Raw genomic sequence first — 27,407 nt, 5'->3', positions numbered from 1 at the left:
GCGTATGTACTGTTCAAAACAGGTCCCCCTCTTGCATTCAGGTCTGCAAAAGTATGGCAGAATAAACACATGACAAGTGCTAACCATGTTGTTAATGACTAACCTGGAAGCCACTGTAACATCACAGCAATGGCTGCGTTAAAAAAAAAAGTATCTGTGTTCTTTAGAGGGAAGTTCCCAACAGTACTTTTGGTTCAAGTCCATAGTTAGGTTCAACACAAACAGACAATTTCAGATTTCCTTAATGTTCTTTTCTTTTTCCTCCTTGCAGATAATGAATTCATTTATAGGAACCAGAATGGCACAGTGATTCTGAGGAATGTTGAAACTAACAATTCAACAATATTAATAGAAAACAAAAAAATTGTAAGTATTTTCTATAACAAGTAGCAGAATTTCACAGTTTTCTTGCAGTTGAATCAGTAAAGCAGAAAATTAGTTTGGTTTCAACTTCATGTATTGTCAAGGAGAAGCGATACACCAGTAATACTATGGGCTACACAATGACTGATAATGTGAAATTGAACTCCAGCTTTTGTTATTGTTCTGCAAGCTCAGTTTCTTTCATGCTACAGGAATGTATCATATAGATATTTGAAACTAGTCTTGCATATCATATATAATTGAAAGATGCAGAATTCTCATCTTTGCATGCTTAATAGAAAAGACAATTGATATAATTAACTGTCTTTTGGTAGCATTCTCCACATTCCGCCATGCAAATATTTATATTTTTAATTTGTGGATTTGCTGATTTTTCTTGCCTAATGGTCGAGATGTAATTTCAGTCTTGTTATGAATAGTGTTGATGAATGGAAGTGGAGTTGCATATGAGAGAAACCCTAAGAAATTATTGGGAAAAGAAGTTAGGAGGTGGCTATTAAAATAAATGAAAATAAATTCACTGCTGATACAGAGTATTATTTATAAATGATCTAAGTGTTTTGTAGCATTGTTTTTCATCACAGATGAAGCCAGCATTGCAGCAGAAGTTAGTAAATTAAATGTCAGAGTGTTTTCTATATTTCCAGCAAGAAATTAATTTCTGAAGTAAAATACACTTATGCGTATTTATGATGACATAAGAATCCCGTTGTCCTGCTAAAATTGTCACTTATGCAGGACCTGCTTAAAGTTTTGGTTAGCTTGAGGTAGTTTTGTTGGACTGTCTCATTGTGAAACTACAAAAGCAGAGGATGGCTAACAAAGACTGATCTTAATGACCCAAGTTCTGCCAAAAACAGCTTTAGAAACTCAAAAGCTGGAAGTAAATCTACAAGAAAGCTATAAAACCACATTCCAGGTTGATTTTATTTTGCAATATGAGTATATGACTCAAAAAAAGCTCAAGTACAGTATTAATTCTTTTTTAATGAGACAAAGAATTTATCACTGAATTATTATTGCAGAACCCAACCTTAAACTTCACATGCTGCCATTTAACCTTACACCTTTGCTACATCACATAAGCAGTCCTCTTTTATCAGAGTGGAACCCCTTTGTTCACACTGCTGTTAAGGCTAAAGGAATGGGCTGGCTTCCTTTAATGCCGAGGTCTGTTGAAGTCAATCTTCTTCCATTTGGCCTCTGTTTATTCCCCTGGTTTTAATTTTTTTCAATCTGTAAGAAAAGCACAGTGTTGCAAGATAATCCTACTTTTTCATGCTGTGGCCTCCCTACTGCCTGTCCTACCCTTGCTCCTCTGCCCTCTCAGTAAATCAACCTGCAGAGCATCACCTCCACATCAATCCAGAAAGTCCCGATAGAAGAGCTGCTGTTACACCTTATCCAGGCACGCTGTCTTTGTCCTTTTGCTTCCCACCCCTGGGTCAAAGAAACTTTTGCTACCTTGGCATGTTTTCCTTTCTCCGTGTTATTAATATAACAGTAAGTAAAATCTGTCTTCATGCTGACACTGCTGGCTCTCACACTCCCCATCCTGACCCACACTGTCCATTACCTCGCCCGAAGGGGTAGATGCCACATCCTTTGAAACACTCAAGGTCAGGCTGGACAGGGCTCTGAGCAACCTGACTGTCATGGTCCACTCAGTGGACTCATGATGGTTCTTTAACTATGATCTCAAAGCGCAAAAATCAAGGCGACCACACCAAGCGGTTATGCTTCAATCAAACAGCACAATTTTATTGTTTGCCTGTAAAGCGGCATGCAATAGGTAGAAAAGACAGAAAGTGAATAAAGGGTAAAGTAAAAAGAAAAGGAAAGAGGATGATAGTTACCACCACGGGTCCAAGGCGTCCCTATGGTCCCAGGTCCAGGCAGCGTCCTACCGGTCCTTCCGATCGTCGTGATCCTTGGTGGGGAATATCTCCAAAGTTCAGTTGCTAAGGAGGCATCTTTTTGTGCCAAGCAACACAACTTGCTCCACCTCTGGTCCATGGACTGCCGCCAGTCTCTGCCCTCTCAAGCTAGGTTATCTTGCCCCAGAGGCGGGTAGCTTCAGACCAGGAGGCGTGTTCTTTTTTGTTTTCTGGTTCGTTGTTATGACCACGGTTGTGATCCATCTTCGGGACAGCTGTTATGCGGCCTTATTTAATCCCAGGTGGTGGGGAGCGGCATAGTACTCCTCCTCATACCGTGCAGTTCTCTTTCCCAGGGTCTTTGTGTCTTGGTGTCCATGAGGACCACATTCCATCTCCAGGTCTCTGTTGCCAATGTTGAGACAATATTGTTCTCTTTAGACCGACTCTTACACTGACTTACACTCAAGGTCAGGCTGGACGGGGCTCTGAGCAACCTGACCTAGTTGAAGATGTCCCTGCTCATTGCAGGGACATTGGACTAGGTGGCCTCTAAAGGTCCCTTCCAACACAAACCGTATGATTCTGCACCGGTCCCCTCTGGCTGTGCGCTGGGTGCCCATGCAGCACCTCCAGCCTCGCTGGCGGCAGGGAGGGCTTGCCCAGCGGGATGCTGTGTGTCTCCCTGCAGCCCAAATTCCCCCTTCCGTTCTGCTCCATGGGAATCTCTCAAGGACCCACATCTAATTCGTGAGGTGAGAGGGTGAGATTTAAAAAGCCGTGGGTGAGCGTTGTGTTAGTGGCACCTCTCTTTGACCTTGCCGCTGTGCATGCCAGCAATGTATCATATCGAAATGTGCTGGAAAGGAGAAATGTCAGCACTATACAAACGAGCAGTGGAGCAGCAAAAAGGTATTTCCTGACAAGCCTTAAGATATTTTGGCATCCCTTCTTGTTAGGAAGACTTACAGTGCAGCTTTTTGCAGAACCCATGTCAGGGTGCACCTGGAAAGCTGTATCACCACAGCATCCCGAAGACTTGTATAACTGGGTGAAATGGGATGGTTTTCCTCAGTGTTGTCTTAATTGGAAGAGGTAGTGGTGGCTCTTTATGCTAATTTGCTCCAGCAGCTATTTATTGGTTTTTATCACCTGCTCTTTGGCCAATGACTGCAGGGACTGGGAGGGAATTAATAAACTGAGTTTTCTACTCAGAGCTTTCAGCTACCTGCTGCCCGCAGCCGCCCCACCAGCCACTGTGCAATAAGTTCATAAGGAAAATCCTGATTTTTTGAGATAGCTGCCTGCTCTCAGTCTCAATGCAGTAATGCTTTCTCTAATGGGCGCATATAAGTGCCCACTTAACATTTCTGGGTTTTGAAAAGAGGTGTGTTGTATTATTTTTCAAGACACTTCGTCTGGCAGAATTCTTCATTGCTAGAAAGATGGTCATAACAATTAGTTGTAGAAGTCATTGGCTTGAAAACTGAAAAATATTTATTTCAATGTTTGATTTATTTTCTAGGTCTCCTTAAAGGCTATTCGATATGAAGTATCACCTGACCGGGAATATGCACTATTTGCTTTTAATGTTGAGCCAGTAAGTAAATAGATTTTATTTCAAAATACACTGATTCCCCCCACCCCCACCCCCCAGTTCTATGCCGGTAAGATATTTAAAATTAATTGCTTCCTATGAAACAAAGAAAACCCCTCACTTAGATATTCTCAGAGCGTGTCATACTGCCATCTAGTAGAGAAGGGAGGTAGAAATTACACCGTAGAGGAAACACTGCCATTGCCAAGATTTTATGGTCTTTGCGAGGGGGATTGTAAGGACATGTCTTTGCTACAAGGATTTCTATTCCTCTTCTGTGATTTTTTTTTTTTTTTTCATGGTGCCTTTTTCAGTCACACTATAAATTTCTTCCCCTGAACAAAAAGCAACTGTCAGTGTCTCCCACAACTGAAATAATACATTAATTATGGTGTCACTGTTCCCAGTGCTGCAGTTAGGGTTGAGCTATCACTTTCATTATAAATTCTTTTCTTCAAATGGTTAGGTATAAATCATTTGTAAGAAATCACTGTTGGGTTACTACTAAGTTTTAGATTATGGTGAATTTTCTACCAAACTTCAAAAAAGAAAAGTGTAATGAGTCATTTTTAAATGATGACTAAAGAATCAAATGCATGGGAAGCAGTTCTTCAACATGAATAATATTTATTTTCTTTTTAAATCCTACTAGTAGAAGACCTGAAATCATTGAAGGGTAGCTATGTTGTACTACTTGGATAAACTATAAGCCCTATATATTTTCTTTCCATAATCTAGAATTACATTGATTCCTCAAAATGAAAATAATTCATTCACTAGCAACTGTAATTCTTCTTCCGTAAAATAAATCAAGTTTCAGCTGCTAACCAGAGGAAATTTGTTGGTCCTTTAGGTGGTAGAGGTTGTGGCTCTGTTGCTCATCTGATTTCTCTGCTGTCATCTTTGGAGTTACTCCTGACTCGCAGTACTATAAAAGTCAGTTGAACCATGCCTGGTGTTAGAAAAAGTTCAAATAAAACTGTATCAGAAACTTCAGGGATAATTCATAATGACTGCTTCTTGGGAAATCATTGCTGGTGTGACTTCATTTACCCGAAGCATTTACCTAGCAGAGCTCTAGACAGAGATGCATGTGGAAGTGTGAAGTTAAATGTAAATACAGGGAAGACAGCCTCATGGCCACGGAGCAAGCAAAGCCTTTGCCTAAACCCCCTCCACCCCACCCTGTGTGCTAGGGACGTTTTATAAAATTCAATTATTTTAATGGAGATTGGCCTTTGGCTGTGGCAGCCCTTTGCTGATACTGCTCAGGTGCGATGTGCAAGCTGGAGGAGCCCCGAGGAGAGAGGCCTTCCTCAGTTCCTCTGAGAATGAGGAGGAAATGTCTATAACAACAAGAAGCATAATAACAGAAAAAAAAAAATCATTCCTGAAAAGCAGCAGTAAGAAATTCACTTTTTATTCTCAACCTTATTTCACCAAAAGGACTGCACACTCCTAAGATCTGCAAGAAACCAAGTTGCAGCCTGGACTGTGTTCAGCCTGCAGAGGAATGCTTGATGTAGGCAGTGGAGGAGGAGGAGGAGGATGGGGATGGAAAGGGGTGGGCTGGACCTGCTTCCTCCACATCCTCCTCCCTCCATTTCAGCGCTTGCAGATCTGTGGGCTTGAGGTACAAGCGAAACACAGAGTGTGTGGTGCTTAAGGCACCTGGCTGGAGGAGAAAGAGCAGCACACAGCCAGGTAGTCCCCTCCTCACACCACGTCCTCTTCCAGAAAGGAAAACCCAAGGTGGAAAGCTGGAAACATGACCTTTGGGAAGATTTTGGGATGTGAAATACATTCAGTATATATATTTATTTAATATAAATATAAAGAGAGCATTGCAAATTGTTCACGTATTCATATAGGGGTTTATGATAGCAAGAGTTCCTGAAATAGTTTTCTGAAACAAAACCAAACCAAACAAAATAAAATTAACCCCCCTTCTTTTTCCTTTAAGATCCATGCTTGTGAAGGGTACAAAGATTTTATTTTTTTTTTTTAAGAAGCATAGTAACAGAGGGATGGTAAGATTCACTCTTCGATGTTGCATCCTTAAGCCATGATGGGTGGCTCTTTGTGCATTACAGTTGCAATAATCCTTGAATTACTTATTCAGCTTTCTTCTCACTTGATATGCAGACTGTGGCTACAAATAATTGCATGTTAGTTAGCTTTTCACATTTTCTGCATTTCAAACTCTATTCTTGGACAAAATTCAAATTATGCTGTTTTCTGCAACACAAGAAATTGATTAGCAAAGCCTTGGGCAGTTGTCCTTGTTGCAAAGTCAAAGGGAAATTTCAGGAAATGTAATGGCAAAGGACGTTTGTTGGAAATTTAATTCTACAAACACTTTTAAAAAAGAAACTTCTTGAAATTATTGTGTACTTATTTCATAGGTGTCAGAAAGTGTTGCTTTCATTTTTGCCATTTGAAAGTGTGATGTGGTGCCTTTTAATTTTTTGTGAGTATAGATGATTTCATCATTTTTTCACACAATGCATTTATGCTGCATTTACATATGTGTATAATATCTTCATATACATAATATGAGTTACTCATTTTATAGTTTATATATAGTTTATAGCTATATTTTATATAGCTGAATTCTAATATCAAATGGGTTCAGCCTCTATTTTTAATAGCAGCTAGGAATAAACATCAAAACAGAAGAGCATAATATGTCGCTGAAAATTTCAATGAAGTGAAATGTTTTTTAAGAAAATGCTACAAAGTCATCCCCTGCCACTAACGGTTCCTTCTAAGAATTTTCTATTTATTTGCACAGGAGCATCTCTGCTCAGTGTTGCTCTGGGTAATGGCACTGACACCCACATTTGAACAACACAGCCCTGAACTGGCAGACACCTATTTTGCAGAGATATTGAGGCAACTAATGTGTGTTTTCCTGTTGTATCTCTTCATCGTCTTAGAGGATGATGAATTAAAGTGTGTTCCCAAAAATATATTTCTCCCAGGAAGCTTGGCACGCAGTTGTGAGACTGGTGTGGGTACAGTGTGGCTGGTTGGGCTGTCAGGTTTCATTCTAAATGCTTTTTTGCAGTGCTTGTATTTACAGAAGCTTAATCTTTCAGGCAGCAATATTCTGGGTAAGCCTTGTGCTAATAGGGAGCTTTTCTAACCTTGAACACAGAAGATTTGGTCTTTTTCTGGAAAGGTCATAGGGAAGGCAGTTGGCTGCTTTGTCAGTAAAATACTCTTGCAATTTTTCTGTTGTTTTTATGTTTTTGGTTTCTTTACACTAAAACAAGGTCCAACCTCAGGCTGAGTTCACAAGGTGAAGTTTTGGGCAAACATTGGGGAATAAATACACCGGTAGAGAAACAATGGTTTCAAATCATCCTTCACCAGAAGAAGTGTGTGGGGCTCCAGCTATAGAGCTCAGTAACCCCAAAACACATAAGCAAATCAAGGTTTAGCCACAGCATCTCAGCAGTAAGGGTGCAGAGGGTCAAGGCTGCCTGGTGGTGTCAGGTCAAGGTCACTCCTGCCCAGCACATGGCTCCCCCAGCACTGCTGGCTGAGCTCCGCGCTCCCTGCCTGCCTCCCAGCGAGACGGCAGAGGTCTCGGTGGTGTTGGGGCTGGAATCACGCTTGTGGGTCTCCGTGGCCTCCAGGAGAGATTTCCTAAGTAGCCCAGTGACAAACCACCTCTTCAATTCCGCGACTGGGAGAGCGATGGGGTAGGAATAGTGATGAGTAGCCAGGCACACGGCGTTGCAGCCCCCCGCGGTAGTCAGTTACCAGTGGGGTTTGTGTAACCGCGATAAAAGAAATAGAGGAAAGAAAATGAGAAGAAAAGTGATTTTCTTGAGTGACATGGTAAGACATTAAGTAGAGAATATTTAATTGCCTTTGTTATGAATAGCTGTCTTTGTAATGCAAGAGAGGAAATAAAGTGGCCGAGGTTCTTCTTAAAGCTATTTGTTCTTCATTTCCAATTTACCAGTCCATTACTGTGTTTGAGCTAGTTAAGAGCAATTACACACAGGAAATCCTGGCTGATTAATATGGACCAAACTGCTAAGTCTTCTGAACAACAATTAGGGCTTAGAGACTTTTATAGCTGATACAACAGACGCTATTACCTATTTTGCAGTTAAAGGAATGCGTTTTTATAATGCTGAAAGCTGCAAAGAATTAATCATCGTTGTAATTAGAACAGGCCTGACTATTTTTTTTTTCAGTAGTGATGTGGTGACTTTAGTATTTCTTTTCTCCCTGCCTGTTGCCATAGATCTCATGGGAGTGGTGGGACCAAAGAGAGCTCAGAAAGCCCTGGTCCAAACCCTGGACTTCGTATTTAGAGCATGAATGAAGTAAAAAAGCATTATTTAGGAAAAGCAGCGTATTAGTATTGTTGTTATTACCATTTTTTACTATTTGTCCCAGGTCTGGTTGTTATGTGGAAGGAACAGGTTTGGTGCTTACAGCTCCAATTACAATCTCAATCTGCTTTAATTAGTTGTGTAAAAATTAAAATAATATAAAGCTTGTTATTTCCCAAACAGTAATGGGTATAAATATTAATGAGTCCTCACAGCATCCTTTTGAGTTAGGTGAGAACTATTATTATGATAAATATACCTCTGAAAATTAGACACTGTCATAACTATCATCAGTAACACTGCTAATATTATAGCTATGATATTTATTACTTAATTTAAATGGATTTACCAGTGCTACAAATAGGTTTGCATAAACCTGTTTTCTATCTGTGGCAATAAATATATTTCAAATTTACTTTTTTCATACCCACCCAATGTTGTTTTCAGGAACAATTGAAATGATATAGTGATTGCACTATGTAAATTGAGCACAGTTAGAACATTTGTACCATGAAATAATGCTACCTGGTTTCGTGATTTGTTCAATTTTTGGTGTTTGTTGTAAACCTGTAGAATTTTTGAGTGGAGCATTTTCAGGGAAAAAGCTTATATTTATAGTTTTCATATCCTTTTGTTTATTTGGATGTAGATTTGAATCTTTGTTGCTCATAAACCAGAAGGACTCTTCTATTGTAAAGCTGCACAATAGAAGGACAGCGTTGGCATTTATCAAAGGCTAGCAGCTAAACCTTTTTCCCCAACATTTTCAAGCCTAAAGCAGTGTAACTTTGTTTACTTATGAGAATTAGTTGCCTGTTATTAGGGTAAATAACTGTAGTTTCACTTTCTACATTAAAAAAAAAGAAAAAAAAAATCAGTCCTGATAATGTGAAGTTTTCCTGTTATTACATTTGTGCATGTGTATATCTTCAAGCAAAATATCTTCTCATTTCTGGGTTCACCAGAGGACTGTAGTCATTCACTGCTGCTGGGATGAGCAGAAGTCAAGTTATTAATGAATTAGTGCAATCACATAGACCAGCCACTCATCAGATCTGATGATTTGCTAAATCTCGGGTCTCTTTCATGAAAACAACATCTTCAATTGATTCCCATAGAATAAATATTATTAATAGCACTCAGCTAATATTTAATATTTCAGTGAAATGCTCAAAACTTCTGAAAATTACAGCATTTTTATGAGCGTACCTGTGTGGGGCTTTAGCGAGGTGATTCTGGAGCTCCAGGGCTGAAAGTGGGGACCACCTTTTGTCTCCTTCTGCCATATTCTTGCATCCTGCTTTGAGTCATATTATTTCAACAGCCAAGATCAGTAAATATCCTTGTTCAATAATGTGCTTTTTATCCTGTTTGTAGTGATAAGGAGATCAGAAGTGGTCCGGCTACATTTACATAATAAAAGCTAAAGCTTGTGTGTCCAGAAGTATCATATTAGCAAGGAAGTTTTGAGAACATAGGAGAGGTTAATTTTTCTGGGAGATAGTTTACTTTGGACTTGAAGCTGAGGCAGCAGCTATTATTTGACAGAATTTAGAGCGAGTCATTTATTTTAAAAGGGGAGTGTTGTGGGTTGTTTTTTGTTGTTTTGTTTGCTTGTTTTTTTTTAATTATGAATCTGGTCTACTTAAAATACCCATTATGAAAGACTGCCTATCTTTTCTAATCTCTAAGCCCACCACGAATAAATTCCCTAATCTGCTATTTTCAGTGCGAGTAACACTGAACAGCAACGACATAGACAAAAGAGGATTTTGAAAGGCATCAGAGAAGGTTGATTCAAAAACATTTCTCTGCTTCCATTTGCTTTTCTGTTGGACCTGGAGGTGTGCAGCTCACCCAGGACACCAGCACTTTGCGGTCACCTTGCATTAAATAAACTAAAGCTGCTAATAAATGAAGTCTGGGCAACGGGGAGGTTTTCCTACCGATGAATCTCAGTTCAGGCAGAAGTAGCAATATCTCTGTCAGACATACCAACATGCCGAGTTTTTCTGTTGTGTGTTGGTATCAGTAATTGGTTCCGCCTAATTAATATTTGATATCTGCAGTGGCACAGAGAGAGAGGGAATTTTGCCACACAACTCTAGAGGGATTTATTGGGTTTCAAAACTCTATTACAGCGTTGTGCAAACACTGTCTTCTCAGGTGTCCTCAGTTGTGCCTTCAGCAGCAGAGCCCTTTGGATGCCAATTTTCTTCCCGCTGCGCATGCTTGCAAAATTAAAAATTCTTGCTATGGGAGGGTGAATAGCCATTTTAATTGAGTAAACATGTTATCAGGTGATGGGAATATTTGTTCTTACTGCTCAGAAGTCATCGGTCTGTCCAATTTCTGTCACGTTGTGTTTTTAGAATAGAAATTTTTTGGACACGGACACAGGACAGTAGGGCAATAATTAGTGACAGGTTTAATCCTAGAGTTCCCTTTTGAAGGAGAAACTACAGAAACTAATCTGTCATGGTTTAGCCAAAACCAGGACAATTTCATATTGGTAACTTTCAGGACAAATTTGGGACTAACAAGGGGCAGGGGGGGGAGCAGGTGTAGTTGGGAATAGGTCAGACCTGTTCTTTATTTTATTTGTGTTGGAGGAGCATCATGGTTCATTTCAAATCCCTACAAAGCTCCAGCAGAAAATGTGTTCCTTTATGTAGCCTGAATGTGGGGTTTTTTTGCTCTTAGCAGCAATCCTGATCTGGCACAGCTCAGTTTAATTACAGAAACATTTCCAGCTTAAACAAGGAGTTAAGAGTGGGGTTAGGCACTCAGTGCACAAACTGCAGGGCCATTTCGGTAGTTAAGTTCCTTGGGCCATGGGCCATGGGATTCTTATTTAAAATTAAGGGTCTGTAACTCTGGGTAGATGCAGCGACAAAAAACTTGGAGTGAAATGACATCTCCCATATCTTTTTCTTTATTTTCCATTCGTAATACAGGAGAAATGAGGCACTGAATCTCAGCAGAGTAGTGGGTAGGTGCAGGCTTCCTGTGTTTATTGTCCGTGGAAAAAGGTGTTTGCACCCCTTAAATGCAAGGAATGTGTCCCCAGCCCAGCCTCCCATCCCCCACAGGTACTCTAGGAATGGGATCATCTCAGTGTTGAAGGAACTGGTGGGGACCCTGCATTTATCGTGAGTAGCCACCGTGGTTGCTTGTGGGCTGCAGCTTCTTCCTGGAGCAAACAATAAAACCATATTGGGATCCCAGGTTTTTAGCTCTGTTGCTCCCCATTATTAGGGAATATTTTCAGCAGGAAGTGGGTGCTTATGAAATGATGATATAGATAAATTCTTAAAACACAATATGATGTGTTTGCATGAGCTGAGAGGCAAAGCTCTACCCAGCAGGTCTTCCTGCGGTCCTCATTCCCTACAGTCCAGTTTTGCTAATGCATGCTCCCTCTATAGCAATGGTTTCAGTAAAACTGCATCAGATCTCAATTTCTCACTGAGTCTCCATTCTGGCAGTGTCATTTAGTGTGATTATTGCAACAAAATACTAACTGCATGAAATGGAGCGCATTAAAAACAGAATATGCTGACTTCAGCTGTTGTGCCACCTCTGAGCTTTAACTAGTTTCTAGTAAAAACAAAGGATTAAACTCTTGCTGTTCTAATAATGTAGATAAATGGAGTTAGGGCTCAACTTTAAGCCTCCTGATTTGAGCTGGTAGACTTCAGCACAAATTGCACAGACATGACTGAGTGCAAAATAATATTTCAGACTAAGTTGGACAGCCTTGCTCACGTAGCAGAGGCCAACAAACAGTATCTTCTATTTATTCACAGGCACAGATATACATCAATAAACTGAAAAGCAAATCCACAGTTCCAGGGAAGACTACAGTAATATCAGAAGTCAGAAATAATTAGCCTGTCATGCAAGAGTACATAGGTATATTATGTATCAGTATCAGCCATCAGCAGTCTTCCTCTGTAAATATTTTCTTTAGCAAATGAGATTTTCATCACACAGAGAAGAGAAAATAAAAACACTCAAGGCAAAACGCTATGGTACAGAAATAACCAATTTTTCTTTGCTTGGATAAGATTAGATTTTTCATTCTACTTCCTTTTCTGAGTGTATAGGTGAGGTAACTTGAAGAGACAGACTGGCAGAGATTAATGATCCAACAAAATTCACAAAACATCTTAAAAATAATCTGCAATTTACATTTGAATAAAACATAGGTAAGGTAATTGTACAAGGGCTCCTAGATAGTCAAAATCAGATAGACAGCAGTAAAATTATTGCAGTTTTCTTTCTTGCACTCGTATGGGAATCCATCTTAGTGAAACACAGGGGAACATTCTTTGCTTTAAGAGGAATGAAATAAATGTAGCTATATGAAAACTATTGGAACAACATAGAACTTAATAAAGAAGTAGGTTCCTTGCAATGTACAGAGGCTTCAAAATTACATTACAGGTGAGTTCCTGGTTTTAGCAAATTTTGCTTCCTAAGTTTTTAGGGACAATAAAAATCCCACTTTGTTTTGGACTATGATAAGTATAGATAGTTATTTGAAAATGCTATGGAAAAATATATTAAAAATAGGATGCAAAATGGGAAAACAACAGTAATTTAAAAGGCATTAGAAAGCAAACTAAGCGATAATTTAATTCTGGTGTTTGTGCAGAAATATAGGAAGCAGCCCCAGCCTGCAGGAGTTTATTTTCTAATTCTTCCGATTTCCTGTCTCTTTTATTTATTTATTTTTAATCACTGAAGTAGGGGGGTCGGGAAATATATTTAGTGCCCTCTTCTGGAAAACCAGCTCTTACTGTGCAGGGCACCCCAATGAAATTCCTGTACTGAGAAATACTGATCTTCTGATGAAAAGATTCTCCACTTTAGCTGAGTTACACGGCTAAATCCAAGGAGTGTGGGGCTCTGTGTTTACCCTGAACAAGTGCCTTTTATCTCTTTAACTGCCTGCAGAGCTGTCTTTTATCAGGGCTATGTTAAAACCAGTAATTAACATTCCTCCTTGGGCAGCTAATGACCCAGATTTGAAAATGGAATCTTCTATTCTCTTTTCTTCTATTCTCTGCTCAAAACAAGCTCTTTCTTCAAAAGGGACACAAATCATAGGGCTTTAGTCAGGTCTTTAAAAGCATGAGTCCCCAGACTTTTACGTGCAAGAGTGGAAGAGTACCCGTGCAGTGGTGCTGTTGACGATGGTGCTGTGAAGGGTTGTGCAGCAGGCAGGGAGCAAGGGATGCTCTGTGCTTCCTTCTGTCCTCTTTGCTTTGCTCCCCCCACTTTCTGAAGGGATGCCCATCGTCACCACAGTCCATTTAGCCCCTGGAAGATGTCCACAGTATCACAAAGATGACACACAAAATGTCCCACTGTCTTGCGTGATTTCTGTTTATTTTTCCTTATGTCAGAAAATAGCAATGTCGCCTCCAGTGAGTTAGTTCCACGTGTACATCGAGATACAGCTCAGAGTCTTCTGACCTCATATGGAACTGGAAAATGAGTCTTTCACTGAACAGAGAGAGGATTTTGGACCAAGGTTCCTAGCATGTATCTGAATACTTTCATTCTTCTTTCACATCCACTCCAGTGCTCTTACTACTTTCCAATGTTTTTTGAAGGTCTCATCTTTCTCTTGTCTTGGATTCCTTTCTTTGAGACTTCTAAGGGTGCCCTAAGCCTATGATCGTCATAAAAGATTTCAATGACAGTACTAGCATCTTTGTAATATTATCCTTCTCAATTGCTATAGTAGAAAAAGGATTTTTTATATGCTAAGAGTAAATTTTAATAGAAAGAACATATGCTGTGGTTCTGTAGTTGCTAATTTCTGCCACTAAAATGAGTTATTTAAAAGTGAATAAATTAATTAGATACACTAAGCATTTAGCCCATTTTCATGGCTTGGTTCTCACGTAATTGCTACAAAGCTGCACCATTTGCATTGTAAGTGTCACAAAAAAGAGTTTTTTAGAATCTTTCCACATTCAGTCTGCTCAGCTCAAGAAATGTTTCATTTAAAGAAGGCATTATCTAATGTTTCATTAAAAGCATTGATTTTTAAACATGGATTTTCATGCTGTCCTTCAGCCCTCACACCTGCAACTCCAAACTCAACAAAGGTGAGTGTCAGTCAAGGTGTGTGTACCTTGTGTACAACAGAAGGTGAGTGTACCTGTGACCAACATAAACTCATCTGCATCAGCTACCCTGGGCTGCCTTTATAATTACTGTACTCCAGGGTGTAAATCTAAGTCATCAAAGACTGGTCAGAGGAATCGTACCCTAAACAGCCTTTTGGCATCATTGTCTGGGAAGAAGGTGTTGCTACATGAGGTTGTAGGTGCAAGAAGAGTAAATGCTTGTGAAGAACAACTGGAGAGGTCAATGGCAGGGACATCCCTCAAGGCAGACAGCTGCAAAGAGAGTGGCTCCAAGCTGCAAACTGCAAGAGCCTGGGAAAGTTTGGGGAAGGATGACCATAAATAAGATAACTCTAGTCTTCATTCTGAAGAGGATGGTGAACTGGGTGGACTTTGGGTCTGACCCAATACTGATATTATTATGACCACAGATATTGCAGGAGAATCACGGTTGTATGTTTTGAGTGTGATTGTATGGATTTGAAGGGTTTCTGTGTTTCCTGGGTTTGGAATAATTGTTGTCTTCTTCTAAAACTTTTATTCAGCCCTAGGCTACTTCTGTACTCTTATTCTTATTACGTAGTAATATTGTTTGCTTATCTTTTACTTCTTTCCCTTAGATACATTGTTTGGTATGTTAGAATCACAACATTAATTGTATGCTAGATAATTTAATTCTCATTTCCACATTACTGAAGAGTACTATAAAACAGGCAAGTGCAGTGCTTGAAGAATCTCCATCCAGTCTTACACTATGCCTGCTGCAGAGTGGGAGAGGAACCTAGGGATTTATACCACGTGATGAGAATACTGATAAAAGTTAAAAAAACCCAAGATTAACATCAAAACAAGCTCATTATTCATAACCCTCACTCATAATTCTTAGTAACACGGTTGCAGATTCTTCCCAATAACCTGAGCAACAAGTGCACAAAGGGTGGTGCAAAAATCCGACTGTTTTGTAGCTGCCTTTTTATTTACCAGGTAAAAATGGAGCAGTTGTCCTTTAAGCCATGGCTGCAAGTGCCTGCTGGTGCTGCCGGTGCCAGCGGAGCGCTGTGAGGGACAGGTGGCTCTGGAGCAAAAGGAGGCTTTTGTAATTGCTTGGCAGGGCAGAGCTGTATTAGAGTGCAGCAGCAGTTGGCAGATTGGATTAACGCTCTCCTAGGGGTGAGATCTGGCACACGAGCTGTGTGTTAATACCTGTAGCCTAAGTTGGTTCTGGAGCTGCATTTGTAACAAAAAGAGCATCCAGTTTACCTCCACCATGTCACAAAGTCATAAATCCTAAAGCCAGCCTTGAAATTCCCTTTCGGCATTGTCAGCAGGATAAAGCTTTCAAAAGTGTAATTTGGCAACATATCTTTTAATAAAGAATTATTATCATGAAACAACTGAGATAGATCATCAGTTTGTGGAACATGAAGTAACAGCATTATCTCACAACACTGCAGTCTGTCTATTACTCTGGTGAATGTTGCCATCACACCTTATTTATGGTTATTTTGCAAACTAGAGACACCATGATTTGCAAAGGAGTAACTCCTTGGCTTTTCTTGTTCAGAGACCTTTGGTTTGGTGGTGGCTGGAAAATCAGCTTCTAATCCCAGCACCCTCCCTGTGTGTCTGTGGGAGAGATTTACATATCAACCGTGCGCGTTGCCTGCAGCACATTACCCGATTATGATTGGCTTGAGCTTGAGTCACAAATGCTTCTAAAATGCAAGTCCCTGTGACATCAGTGTGCTGTCCCTTCCTGATGTCACATTGATGTGAAATTGTTGCTCCAAGGAAGCCTCTCTGGTGTGGGTGACAGGGCATTCACAGCACTGTGTGACTGGAGAGCTGTTCTGGTTGTCCTCTACACACCAAGGACAAGCTTATGGAGAAAGGCTCCTTCAGGCTTGTATTGCAATGATTTAATTTTCAGTCTGAGAGATTAAATTGTTAACAGATTTGAAAAACAGAGCCATGCAAAGGCTCTTCCTGATGATCCATTGTCTCTTGTGTTCTTCCACTTTCCATCCCAGTATTAAGCATTTCCTCCAAATAGATTGCTAAAATTTCTTCTTGGTTCTGGAGATATCCAACTGCTGATCTCTGATTTTCTACAACATTGTGGAGCAGCTCCACATGCCCACTGGTGTGACTGAGTTAAGGTGCTGACCTGTTGGGTCTCTCTGAGACATCGACCTCTCAGTGTTGGCTGTGTCATTTCACCCAGGCACCGTTACACTGCTGGGTTGGGATCCTCCCCTCCTCTTTCTAAGAAAAATAGTTTCCTCCCAGAACTCAACTGTAATACGTGCATTCCCTAGATATCTTGCTCCTTTTGCCCAAACGTGAATCTAAATTAGTTCCTTTGGAACACAGAGACAATTATAGCAAAGGCAACCAGTCGCTAAATGCTCCGTATGCCAACTGACCCAGAGACCCTTTCTTCTTACCACCTTTCCAGCTCAAACCTATTTATTTCCCCCATCTCTGCCCTTTCCTGAGCTCCCCAGACCACCCTGGAGGGGCACAGCTCTCTTGGTGTGCACTTTCTGTAGCTGTGACTGCATTGCACATGTGGCTGATCAGCTCAATACAGTGTAGTGGGAAAGGGCATCCCAAATCAGGTGTTTGGTAACAGCTGTGGGTTATTTGGCTGCCAGCTGAACCAATGCACAGGAAATGCTTGTTGATAGCATTTCATTATGGTTTTCCTCATTTATTTGAGGCACAAAGAGAAATGGGCAGTGTTCCTTGGAGGGCTGTAGAAGCAGGTTGGCACATGGTATGAGACTGTATTAGAGGTACATTACTTGAGAAGTGATAAAGTATAAAAGGATAATTCAATGTAGAGGTAAAAGAGAATTTGCTGTCTCAGAAGAAAACAAAACAGGTCAGTATCACAATGAATTTGAAAGGTGAGAATGTTGAAGAGACCTCAAATTATATGCCTTTATTGATTTGTTTAGTTATCACAAGCAATCAAGCTTCACTGAGTGTAGGGTACAAAATACCGGTATGGATTTTGGTGCAGTGGTTGTTTTTTTTTATTATTACAGTGACACAAAAGGAATAGATAGCATGTGGGTTTTAAGAGAATCTAATTCCGGGTGGGTTACTATGGAGTGCCTATTAGCAATAAAAAGGTGGTAATACATTGCTGAAGTGGTTGGGCTAAGGAGAATACTGCTACTGGTCTATCTCCACTGATAGGAAAATGAAAAGACTGTTACCTACCTTCCCACAAACTGTGCCTCAGCCAGAGGTAACCCTTTGTCCTCTAAATCATGAAAACATGAGAGAATGAGGGATCAGAAATTAAGCATTACCAAGAAGTTGGTGGTTAGTTACTGGAATGGATTTTTCATCCCTTTTGAGGGCCAGTTCAACACATAATGGGAAAAAAGAGGATTTCTTCCTAATGGAACAGAAGGGTTCAAGTTACTCATCAGTTTTCAGGTTGCACAGCCCCAGAAAAACCAATGGTATCACAAAGAATTTTGATGAAGGTAAATGATGTTGGCGTAAGTGGAAACTTAGTCTTTGATGTCAACTTGCTTCAAAAATACAGAAAATTCTGTGAACAGGTACAGTGACCTGCTTTAATTCTCCACATAATACCATAAAGAAGTATAGGAGTGAGGTATTTTTAGTCAGACAATTATCTTTTTTTCTCTACTGGAAGATTTGTGTGAATGGCATAATTAACCTGTAAAGATAACACAACATTTGCTTGTTGGTGACTGGCCAACAGTAGAATCAGTGTGGCAGTGTGGTAGTGACTTGTGTCACCCTTTTCTGTGCAAGGTATGTGCACGCAGTAGAAGGAAACACAACTTCTGGCTAACGTTTCCTTGTGGCTTTCCTTATGAACCTGTTTTTCCCTCCCTTTCATGCCTTTGTTAGATAACAGGGTACCAAATACGTGAACTGTTTGCCAATGCAGAGCAGCAGCCTTCCTACATTCTACTTTAATCTCTTCTCCCTCTTAATTTGTCAACTTCAGAGCCTGGTTAAATATCACAGATATTAAAGGCCAAATGGCAAATCATCTTTCACCTGCATATTTTGCATCACAGCATGAGTTACTGTTTAAGGGTGCCAGGACCGTTTTGAAAGGTGGAGTATGTAATTATGGCGAATGTTTGGGATTATTCAATTGGTTTGACATTCACATGTGCATTTGGGAATTTGGCTGCTCATAGCACAAGTAGGAAAATGGGCTATATAATCCACTTGCATCAAATATCTTTTTAGAGACTATTCATGGGAAACCCTTTTAGTGGATCTGGCAGTTCCTGTTCCACTGGCCACTTGTGCTGTATTTTTACTGTCTTAGTGTAGAGTATAAAATGGAATAGATTATGAAGATAATTTGGGTCTGTTAGGAATCCTGAGGGGATCTATTATTTGCAGGTATTCATTATTGTTACAGAATTAAAAGTGATTCCTTTTACCTAGCTAACTACTAAGTGCTTTATGATTAATTACATTAAAACATATTCTTGCTGTTTTCAGACTTTAGCCAACCATTGTATAGTTTTATTTCCGATGACTATTTAGCATGTTCATTTTTATTTGGGGATACATGGATGACTTTTTGGATGAAATGTAGTTCCTGAGAAAAAGAAAGACACTAAATATTAGAAATTTTGTACTAAGCCTTGCAAACTGCTTTATAACGCAGCTTGCACTTCTACTCTGCCCTGTGGCGGTTTCAAACTTCAAGTTTTATGGAGGTTTTGAGAGTTTTCTAGATGATTCATTAATGTAAATAACACTCCTGCTTGAAGGACCAGGTGGCAGTATGGAGTAATTTAGAAAATGGATGCAAAAGATGTTTTATTCCTGCATTTATCAAGTAAGTAATAATCATGAGATCATGGCAGCCAGTCCACCTGATTTTTAATCTCAGCTCTGCAAACTGTTTGAAATGCTGAGTGGCAAGACCCTAAATTAGCTGATTTGATAGAACAGCCTGTTGGAAGATGAGAGGATTGGGCTGATCTGGGGAGTCCTCTTCTAAGGGTTTTTTTTCCCCCTTCTTTGCTTATAAGCCTCCTTGGAAGAAAGTCTGCATGTGCCTCTTGTTTGTATGAGCATAGAAGAAAGCCTTTTGATGCCAATTACTGCCGGTGCTAGCACGGTATCAGCCCACAAAGTGTGACAGGAATAGGCACAGAAAGTGGAAGTGTAAACTAAACTCTTCTTTTTTTTTTCTGATGCTAGTGATAAATCCTCAGCAGGTAGCGTAATCTTTCATACCAGCAAAAATAGGCTGAAACACATTTCACAATCGCCTTCTAAAAATTCCCTAATTGCAATCTAAAAACTTTTCCTAATCCTTTGTGAGTGGCACAAGTGCTGCCAAATTGAAAAAAATGGTGGCAATGTAAGCCTTCTAACAAGAAGTTAATGAAGGTGAAGGCTCTGTGTGTCTACTTTACGTCTGTGTGACAAACCAGGTGAGATGGAGGGAGGTAACCAGGATCCTGCCTGTCTTTTTGGACTTATATCGAGTATTTGTGCACTTACTTTGGGGCAAGAACAGGAGCTATGGATTCTAATTTAAAGTATATGAGTAGCCATAAGGAATAAATGAGTCCAAATCCATCCTATACATAAATAACATGTATTTCCTATTGAAGTAAGCCCTGCTGGACTAGGACCTCTCTCCTTGGAGATGAAGCAGGTGCTTTCAAGAAGGCGTTACTCCACCATTCACACCATACTTTGCTCAGCAGTGATGTAGCACAGAAATTGCTTCTTCCATTTTGTTTCTGTAGCTTGTAGGAACCACAATTTACTTGTTATTTTGGAATCTGGTGGTGGGGAAGAGGTGGATGCTCTTCTCTGCTGCTATAAATGCTGCAGCGTTTACATTCCTGTTGTCACCTGGCCAGGTCCAGGTTTCTTTTGTTGATTATATAAAATGAGGTCAGTGGCCTCATAACAAAGTGTTGTCATATATAATTAGTCCTGCACTTTTCTGAATTTTAGAGAGATAATTGCCTTTCCAAGACAAGTGGAAACAGATAGATCCGTCTCTTAGACTCTTGGTGATTTCATTGTAAACACACACGTGTTGCAGAATGTAATGCAGATTGAAAGTAAGCAAGATCTGTGCTGTGACCTGGGATGAGAAGCCCAGTGGGAGCATGTTTCTGGCACAGTGGTTTTATTATAATGACTTTTACAACATTGGTCACAGCTGGCATGGGAGCTTTTGTAACCCGATTTTGGTAACACCTAGAACCCTTCAGAGCAGTCTCAAACCTGTTCTAACTTATGTTGGCGTGATGACTTGGCACAGAGGGTCTACAGAGCAAAATGTTTGCCAAAAACTCTGCTACCTTCAAATATGCCTCTCTACTGAGAGGAGCTGTGTGTTTCTGGGATCCAGCCAAAATCAGGGCTAAGAGCATCAGATCAGTGCAATGGCTTTTACTGCACCCCTTGGGTAGAAGGGGAGCAGAGGGAGTTAATACCGTTATTTTCGTAGGCTAAGCCTCAGGAACAGTGAGGTTAAATGAAATGAATACTAACTTTTAAGCACTGTCCAGTTTCTGAGGCTTAGCTTTAGAATTCAGAAAAATGCTTATCTCTTTCCTTCACTTTTCCCTGGTGTTGGGTTTTCCTACTGGTAAGTGAATAGCCTAAGTCAGCTCGACCCCAGCAAAAAAGCCAAAAATTTAGTTGAGATATTAAGCAGACATGGTCATCCTCTTGAAAAGTTAACATAACTTCATTCGATTTTCATATCTAAGAGGAAAGCAGCCATTTCATTTCTCAAAAAGGCATTAAGTGATGTTTTCCCTGAATTCCTGCCTGCTAAGGAGGATTGTTCACAGTGTGTTTTCCAAACAGGTTTGAAATAGTAGGGATGAGGACTTTTGAGCTGCACGTACTCTTGTCCTAAAGAACTATAATAAAAATAAATGTCTAATCCTGAAGTCTTTGCTCATAAAAGTAGCTGTTGTTTACATGAGCAAGCCCACTGATTTTAAGGATTTATTTGAGAAAGGATTGCTCCTGTAACTGAGCTCTGCCAGCTGCAAGCCTTTGAAGGCTAGATGCTGCAGGAACAGCTGATGTGAGATATTTCAGAGTCTGCCCAAAGACCCAAGAGGATGACAAATGATGTTCAGAAAATAAAGGAGTTCTTTGAAAGTCCCACAACTTACGTCTTCCCCACTCCTAAACTGTCTTGGCAAAGAAAATCTTTTACCTCAGTCTCCATTAATGGCACTAAGACAGCTCTGAACACTCGAACTTGGCTGTGGGGACTCTGTACCACAAGCAGGGACATCAGCAGATGTCCTGCTCGAAACTTCCCTAGCTGTTTTTTTTCTCTCCAGCCTGACACATTTCCTTATTTCCCCCTGAAGTTGTCCACGTTCATCTGGGGGGTTGGCTTCTGCCTCTGATAGCTGACAACACAGCATGGCTTGTGACCTTGAACACCAGTCCTTGCCTCAGATCACAACTGATATATCTACATCATTTTCTACATCTTACTACTGGGATATTTGAAGACAATACTACTGGGATATTTGAAGACAAAAGTTGCCCAGTATTTAATGGCAATATGGTATTAGGTTTTTCAGCTCTGTGGAGAAATTTAGTCTTCCAGTGCATTTTCTTTAAGGAATTTTAGCAGCCTTAGAACTTCAGCACAGCTGGAATAAAATCTAAGGCCACATGCATCAGGCAGGTTTCCAATATCAGCACTGTAAGATTCAGGAGCTCTTTGGTATGATTGGATGGAGACGAGATAATGCTAATTCATTTGACGTCATCTGAAACAGGTGGATCCAAAAAAACAGCTGTAGTAAAATAAATGCTGGTTTGCAGTGAATTCAGTTGTGTTGCTGGGGCTTCCGCGATATCCATATACTACAGACTCACTGGGCTCGAGGAGTCTTTGTGTATCTGGATGCCTGAAAGGAGATAAGGTTTTGGGGTCTGACCTGATGATGTCCTTGTAACTAAGGGAGTGAATTGCAAGGAGAAGAAGGGGATCACACCAGTCCAGCATCAGTCTCTGCACTTCATAGGCAGATATCCAGTGGGTTCACCTCTGTACTCTAGTGGTAGCTTTTTTTCAGGGGGTTCATGCAGTAGTGTAAGGATTTAGAGTCTGGATTCAAATTGTAAGAGAGAAGGGTCTTTTTAATAGCTACAGGATGATGTGCCTTGTGTTGATCTGCCTCTCTACTGTGTCTCCAAAAGATGTAAGCCTACTATAGATGCTATTATGCAGGCTTGCCCTTGAGAGTGACGGGTAGTAAGTCATGGTCACCTGTCTGTAATGCTAGCAATGTGCTTGGGATGGCCACTGCTGAGGCTGGCAGCACCATCCGGAACATCTCGTGGGCTCTTGACATAAGTTAAAAAATATATATATATAGCTGAGCAAAACCAGAGCTACCTAGGAAAAACAATTTGATCAGATAGGCTTCATTGGTGAAGCAAATATTCAAGAAGTTTTATCCTCTGGGACAGGATGCTTTATGAGAGCCACTGGAGAGCGAGTGGCTTAAAACGTAAGTAGAAGTCAAATGAAATGACTGTTAGGAGACTTATTTATTTAGTAGCACACAGTAACAGGACAGAGTTGGAAGAGTGAGTGCCTGTATAAATGTGTATAAAGTCATTCATAGTTAGACCTTTCACACTGGTGCCCTGACTCTTGTGTTGCTCAGCATTGCTCCCCTTGGGCAACCACAGATCACTGTTAGGGGTTACGTTGTCACTAGTAGAAAATCACCAACTCTTAAATCTCTGACCTTGACTCAGTATTATTATTATTATTTACTACTTAGAAAATAAGTAATAAACCCTCCCTTCTGAGATGACCTGCCATGCTTCCTTCCCGAGGCCCAAAGAGTGCAAATTGATATGAAGATGCAACTTAGCAGATCAAACAAACGGGAGGTCAGCTTTACACCCTAAGTCAATAAGGTTTTATTTGATGACTGACAGGGGTCTTACAACTGCCTCTGAGATCACCCAGCATCACTCCCTGTTTTATTTATGTGGGAATAAAGAAAAAAATACACATATAGCCCTGTCGTGTCTAGTTATAATGATGGAGAATGTCTCCAGCTGACCAAGGTGTCCTCATTAATGATTGTTCTATATTTAGCCCTTGCAGAGACCATGTGCCCCCAGTTTAATCAAAGACCTGGTAGTCATGGTAACGACACAGAGCATCTGGATGTATACGATTTGCCAAACACTGTAATAAAGTGCAAGATGAAAAGAACACACAACAGCATTAGGTGAATTATTGTATTGTTCTTTTCTACTACAGATTTTGAAATGTTTATAAGAGCTCCCTAGCCATAAATGCAAGATTGTTTTTGCAGAAAAAGGAGCCCTATTAACACAGGTGACAATTACTAATCTCTTTTTTTTGTTTTGTTTTGTTTCTTAATTTCGTTTTGCAGGTGTATCAGCATTCATATACGGCATATTATGTCCTCAGCAAAATACCTCATGGGTAAGCAATTTTTCAATGTTTTCATTTTAGAACTCAGCCATTAAGAATTCTGCAAAATAATGCATATTGTGAAAAATGGTTTCCTGTGACAATCCTTTGCAATGGTCTGGCATTCAGCTGCAGCCTCCACTGAGCTGTGTGTTTTACAAAAGATGACATAGTCTGGAAACAGAAATACTCAGCTTCCCCGGGGAGTCAGACTACATGAATTTCATATTCCGGTTTTCAAGTTTTTGGCTAGAATATAGATGTGTTGGCATCTGGCTGAGAGCTGTGGTTGGCCACCTCCCAGAGCACTGTCAGAGGATCTATCAGAGAGTGTTTAGTCCCTTAAATTTGGTCAGAATTGAGGCATTGCCCTTCAGTTTTGTGTGTCTTGGCAGATTCCCTTGATACAAATGCGCTCTCTAGCATCCCATCTGAAGGCGGATAGACCAGTAGTCTGTTCCCAGGATCCCAATGCTGCTTAGATACATGCACTCAAAATTACACTGAAGCTACGAGCCTTTGGGTTTACAGTTTATCTTTTCGGAGAGTGTGAGGTAAGTGCAGACAAGCAAGAATGCCACACAGGCTTTACACAGCATTTCTAAACTTAATGAAAGCATATTGCTTTACCTAAAGCACGTAGCATGGAAGGCTACGTATCGTTGCAAGTAATAAACTTCCATCACACAATGCCTCTTCATTTAGGTCCCCCTATCCAGGAGGTCCTGATGTAGGTTCAGTATTTAACATAGGCATCATTTAGCATGAAGGGATCCTTCTTTAGCTTTGATTATTAATTGCAGGTTTTTTAGTCCCCCTTTCTCAACTTTTGTGGCATTGTAGGTTACCTGCAGCTCCATCTCCATCACCCTGCAGCTCATCTCATCTGTCTTGTTTCTCTAGAGTTTATCCCACAGTTCTACCTGCTTTTCCCTTAAAAGATACCTATTGTTAAATATATATACTTTAAGGACTGGCCCAACTGGTCAGGAGTGGGATGCCACCATACCGATAAGACATGTGTAGGCATATGATGATATATGGTGTTTCAGAGTGACATTTCCATAGCACCAGTGGAAATACGTAAGTTGCACGGCAAAATTCCTCACATCATGGTCAGTAACACAAAGCTAAAAGCCAAGAAGCTGATGCCAAGTTGTGTTTTTGAAGTATCATACTGCTGGTAACTGTGTGGGAATGGTATAAAGGGACGATATACTTGTGTTTTGCCCTTTCTGTAGAACATCGCACATGACTGGTTACAAACCACATAATTTCAGTATTTGCTACACTTCTTCACTAAGTTGTCACTTCTATACATTATGGCTAAACAGGCAGTAGATGTTTTGGATCCTTGGGATAGATGGCAAAACCTGCAAAGTTTAAAGAAATCTGCCTGTTTTATAGACAGGCTAGAAAAGCAGATTACTGAGAGCTTTATCCAGCTGAGTTTTGAAAACCTGCAGGGCTGGGGACTGCACAGCCTCACTGGGCAACCTGTCCCCTGACTGTCCTCATGGGGAGAAAGTTTGTCCTTATATCCAGTCTGAACCTTCCCCTTCAGTTTATACCCACTCTCTCTTACCCATAGCACTGTATTAAATGGATTACTGTGTCTCTGACTTAGGAAAACACAGGGGCATGTCCTAAAGTCCTGTTGATTTCTGCATCCACGGGCCAGGCGCCTGCCCCTGAGAGAAGGCAGGACCCTGGCCACCCCTGGGTGCTCAGTGTTTCCTACTGCTTTTGTAGGCAGCTCCCACCATGCCTGTGTCCAGCGGCTCGGCAGCCTTCCCACTGGGCATTCCTGGGAACCTCACTGTTTACCACACGAATGATATTTTAAAGGCAAAAGTCCTAAAGTCAGACACTGCAACAAACACCTATGTTTTTGAGGCTATGTCCTCTTTCCAGTCCGGTGTCTTTGGTACAGTAACAAGGGGTTTTAGCAATAGAGAAGTACAGATTCAATGGCAAGATAGAAACACATCACTCAGCATTTTTTTCCTTGTAAAAACTTCAGTGACATTCAGATGTTCTTCAAGGACAAGCACACTTGTACATACACACACACGCAAAAAACCCAACAGAAAGAAACAAAAAAAACAAAACCAAAAATCCTCCATCCCACCCCCAAACAACAACAAAAAGCTGAAATAACTTTATTTGGCTTCTACTTAGCAACAGAGACATAATACTTTGTACAAAAACATCTGTACTAGGCACATACATGTTTTAAAATCTGTGAGCCCTGGAGCTTGTGCAGCCTGCTTCCCTACAGCTTGTATCTGATGATTGACTCACCACAAAAAATCATAAGCTCGAGGTTAAGTTGTTTCCATGTACAGTTAGAACATGGGAATCAGGACATTTCTCACTATCATCCATGTCAAAGCTCTGTTCTCCCAGTGTGATGTGCTCCAGACTTCTTCGGTCTTTCCTTCCCTGCCTCAATCTGGTCTTTGGTTTTGCACACACACACATACTCGAATATACTGGCTTTATTTAATTTTTCAAAACTTCTCTCTGGCAATATATCCGAAATTAGCTTGTGGGCTGAAAAGGTGTAGAAAACCAGGATGAACACTCAGCATGAGCACATAAGCTTTGTATCTGCAGTAATCCTGGCTAAGAGCAAAAGCACTTGACTGACAGCACAGTTCTATTCCAGACAAAACAAAGGTGGAAAAAATAGAAGTATCACACATAGTAGGCATTAGAAAGGCTAAAAAATAACAATATAGTGGTCCAGGAAGTTTGCTACTACTAATTCATCATCCTTTTTCATCCCTGACAACCAGCTTCTTGCTCCCCGTAGCTTCAACTATATTGCACATTCAGCTGTGTTTCTCTTTGCTCTCCATGTTTGGTTTGGTGCAGGCAGCTGGGGGGCTGGATGTGTCAGAGAAGTACCCAGTATAAGGGCAAGATTTGGAAAGTGAAGGGGTGCCAGAAGGCACACAGGTGTGTCTGGCATTGGTGTCCCCGCAGTGTGAAATAGTGATGGATCAGGCAACCAGTGGCAGGAGGAGGGCTGGAAGGATTGCTACGTGTCCTGTTGGTACAGGTATGGTTTACACAGTGGTTTGGGCTGTAGGTACTTATATGTAAGGGCCCTTTCTGAGAAAAGGCTTCGTTCCTTGTCTGGGTGCCAGGCTGCAGAGTGATTGTGCCTTAAAGTGTAGTGAGGAAGCAATTCACACTAAATCTGGCTCTCTGAGCTCACCTGCAGATCAGCCCTGTGCACACCTGTCTGCAATGAGGGGCTGCCCAAAGCCTCCCAGCGAGGGGCAAGCCCACCACCTCCCCCAGCTTAAGTATCAGGGAAGAAGAGGCCTCCTCAGGTGAGCATGGAGGGAGTAAACAGCTTGGTGGAGTGTGAGCTGGCTGCAAAGGTGCTTTGCTACACCTGGGTGTATTCCAGGGCAGAACCTGGGTGGGTAAGTGGTTGTATATAACCAGCATTTATGTGGGCAGTAAAGGATCTCACTTGGGGTCTGCACCTTCATATGCCACACTTACAGAGGTATTGCAAACCATATTGTACAGTAGCAATTGCAT

The 27,407-nt window shown here is 40.8% G+C and overlaps 1 protein-coding gene across 2 annotated transcripts in view; it reads left to right on the top strand.

Annotated features, from left to right (window-relative positions):
- Positions 1 to 27,407, top strand: part of DPP6 (dipeptidyl peptidase like 6) — a 423,216-nt gene that overhangs the window by 272,227 nt on the left and 123,582 nt on the right. For both annotated transcript variants that reach the window (XM_040592220.1, XM_040592221.1), the window contains exons 4-6: positions 272 to 366; positions 3,787 to 3,861; positions 23,806 to 23,858. In XM_040592220.1, the coding sequence (XP_040448154.1) occupies positions 272 to 366; positions 3,787 to 3,861; positions 23,806 to 23,858 (223 nt within the window). The remainder of the gene's footprint in view (positions 1 to 271; positions 367 to 3,786; positions 3,862 to 23,805; positions 23,859 to 27,407) is intronic.

This window comes from Falco naumanni, chromosome 4 (assembly GCF_017639655.2).
Source record: "Falco naumanni isolate bFalNau1 chromosome 4, bFalNau1.pat, whole genome shotgun sequence".
Lineage (NCBI taxonomy): Eukaryota > Metazoa > Chordata > Aves > Falconiformes > Falconidae > Falco > Falco naumanni.
Note: the sequence above shows the minus strand (reverse complement) of the source record. Positions and strands in the feature narration are given on the sequence as shown.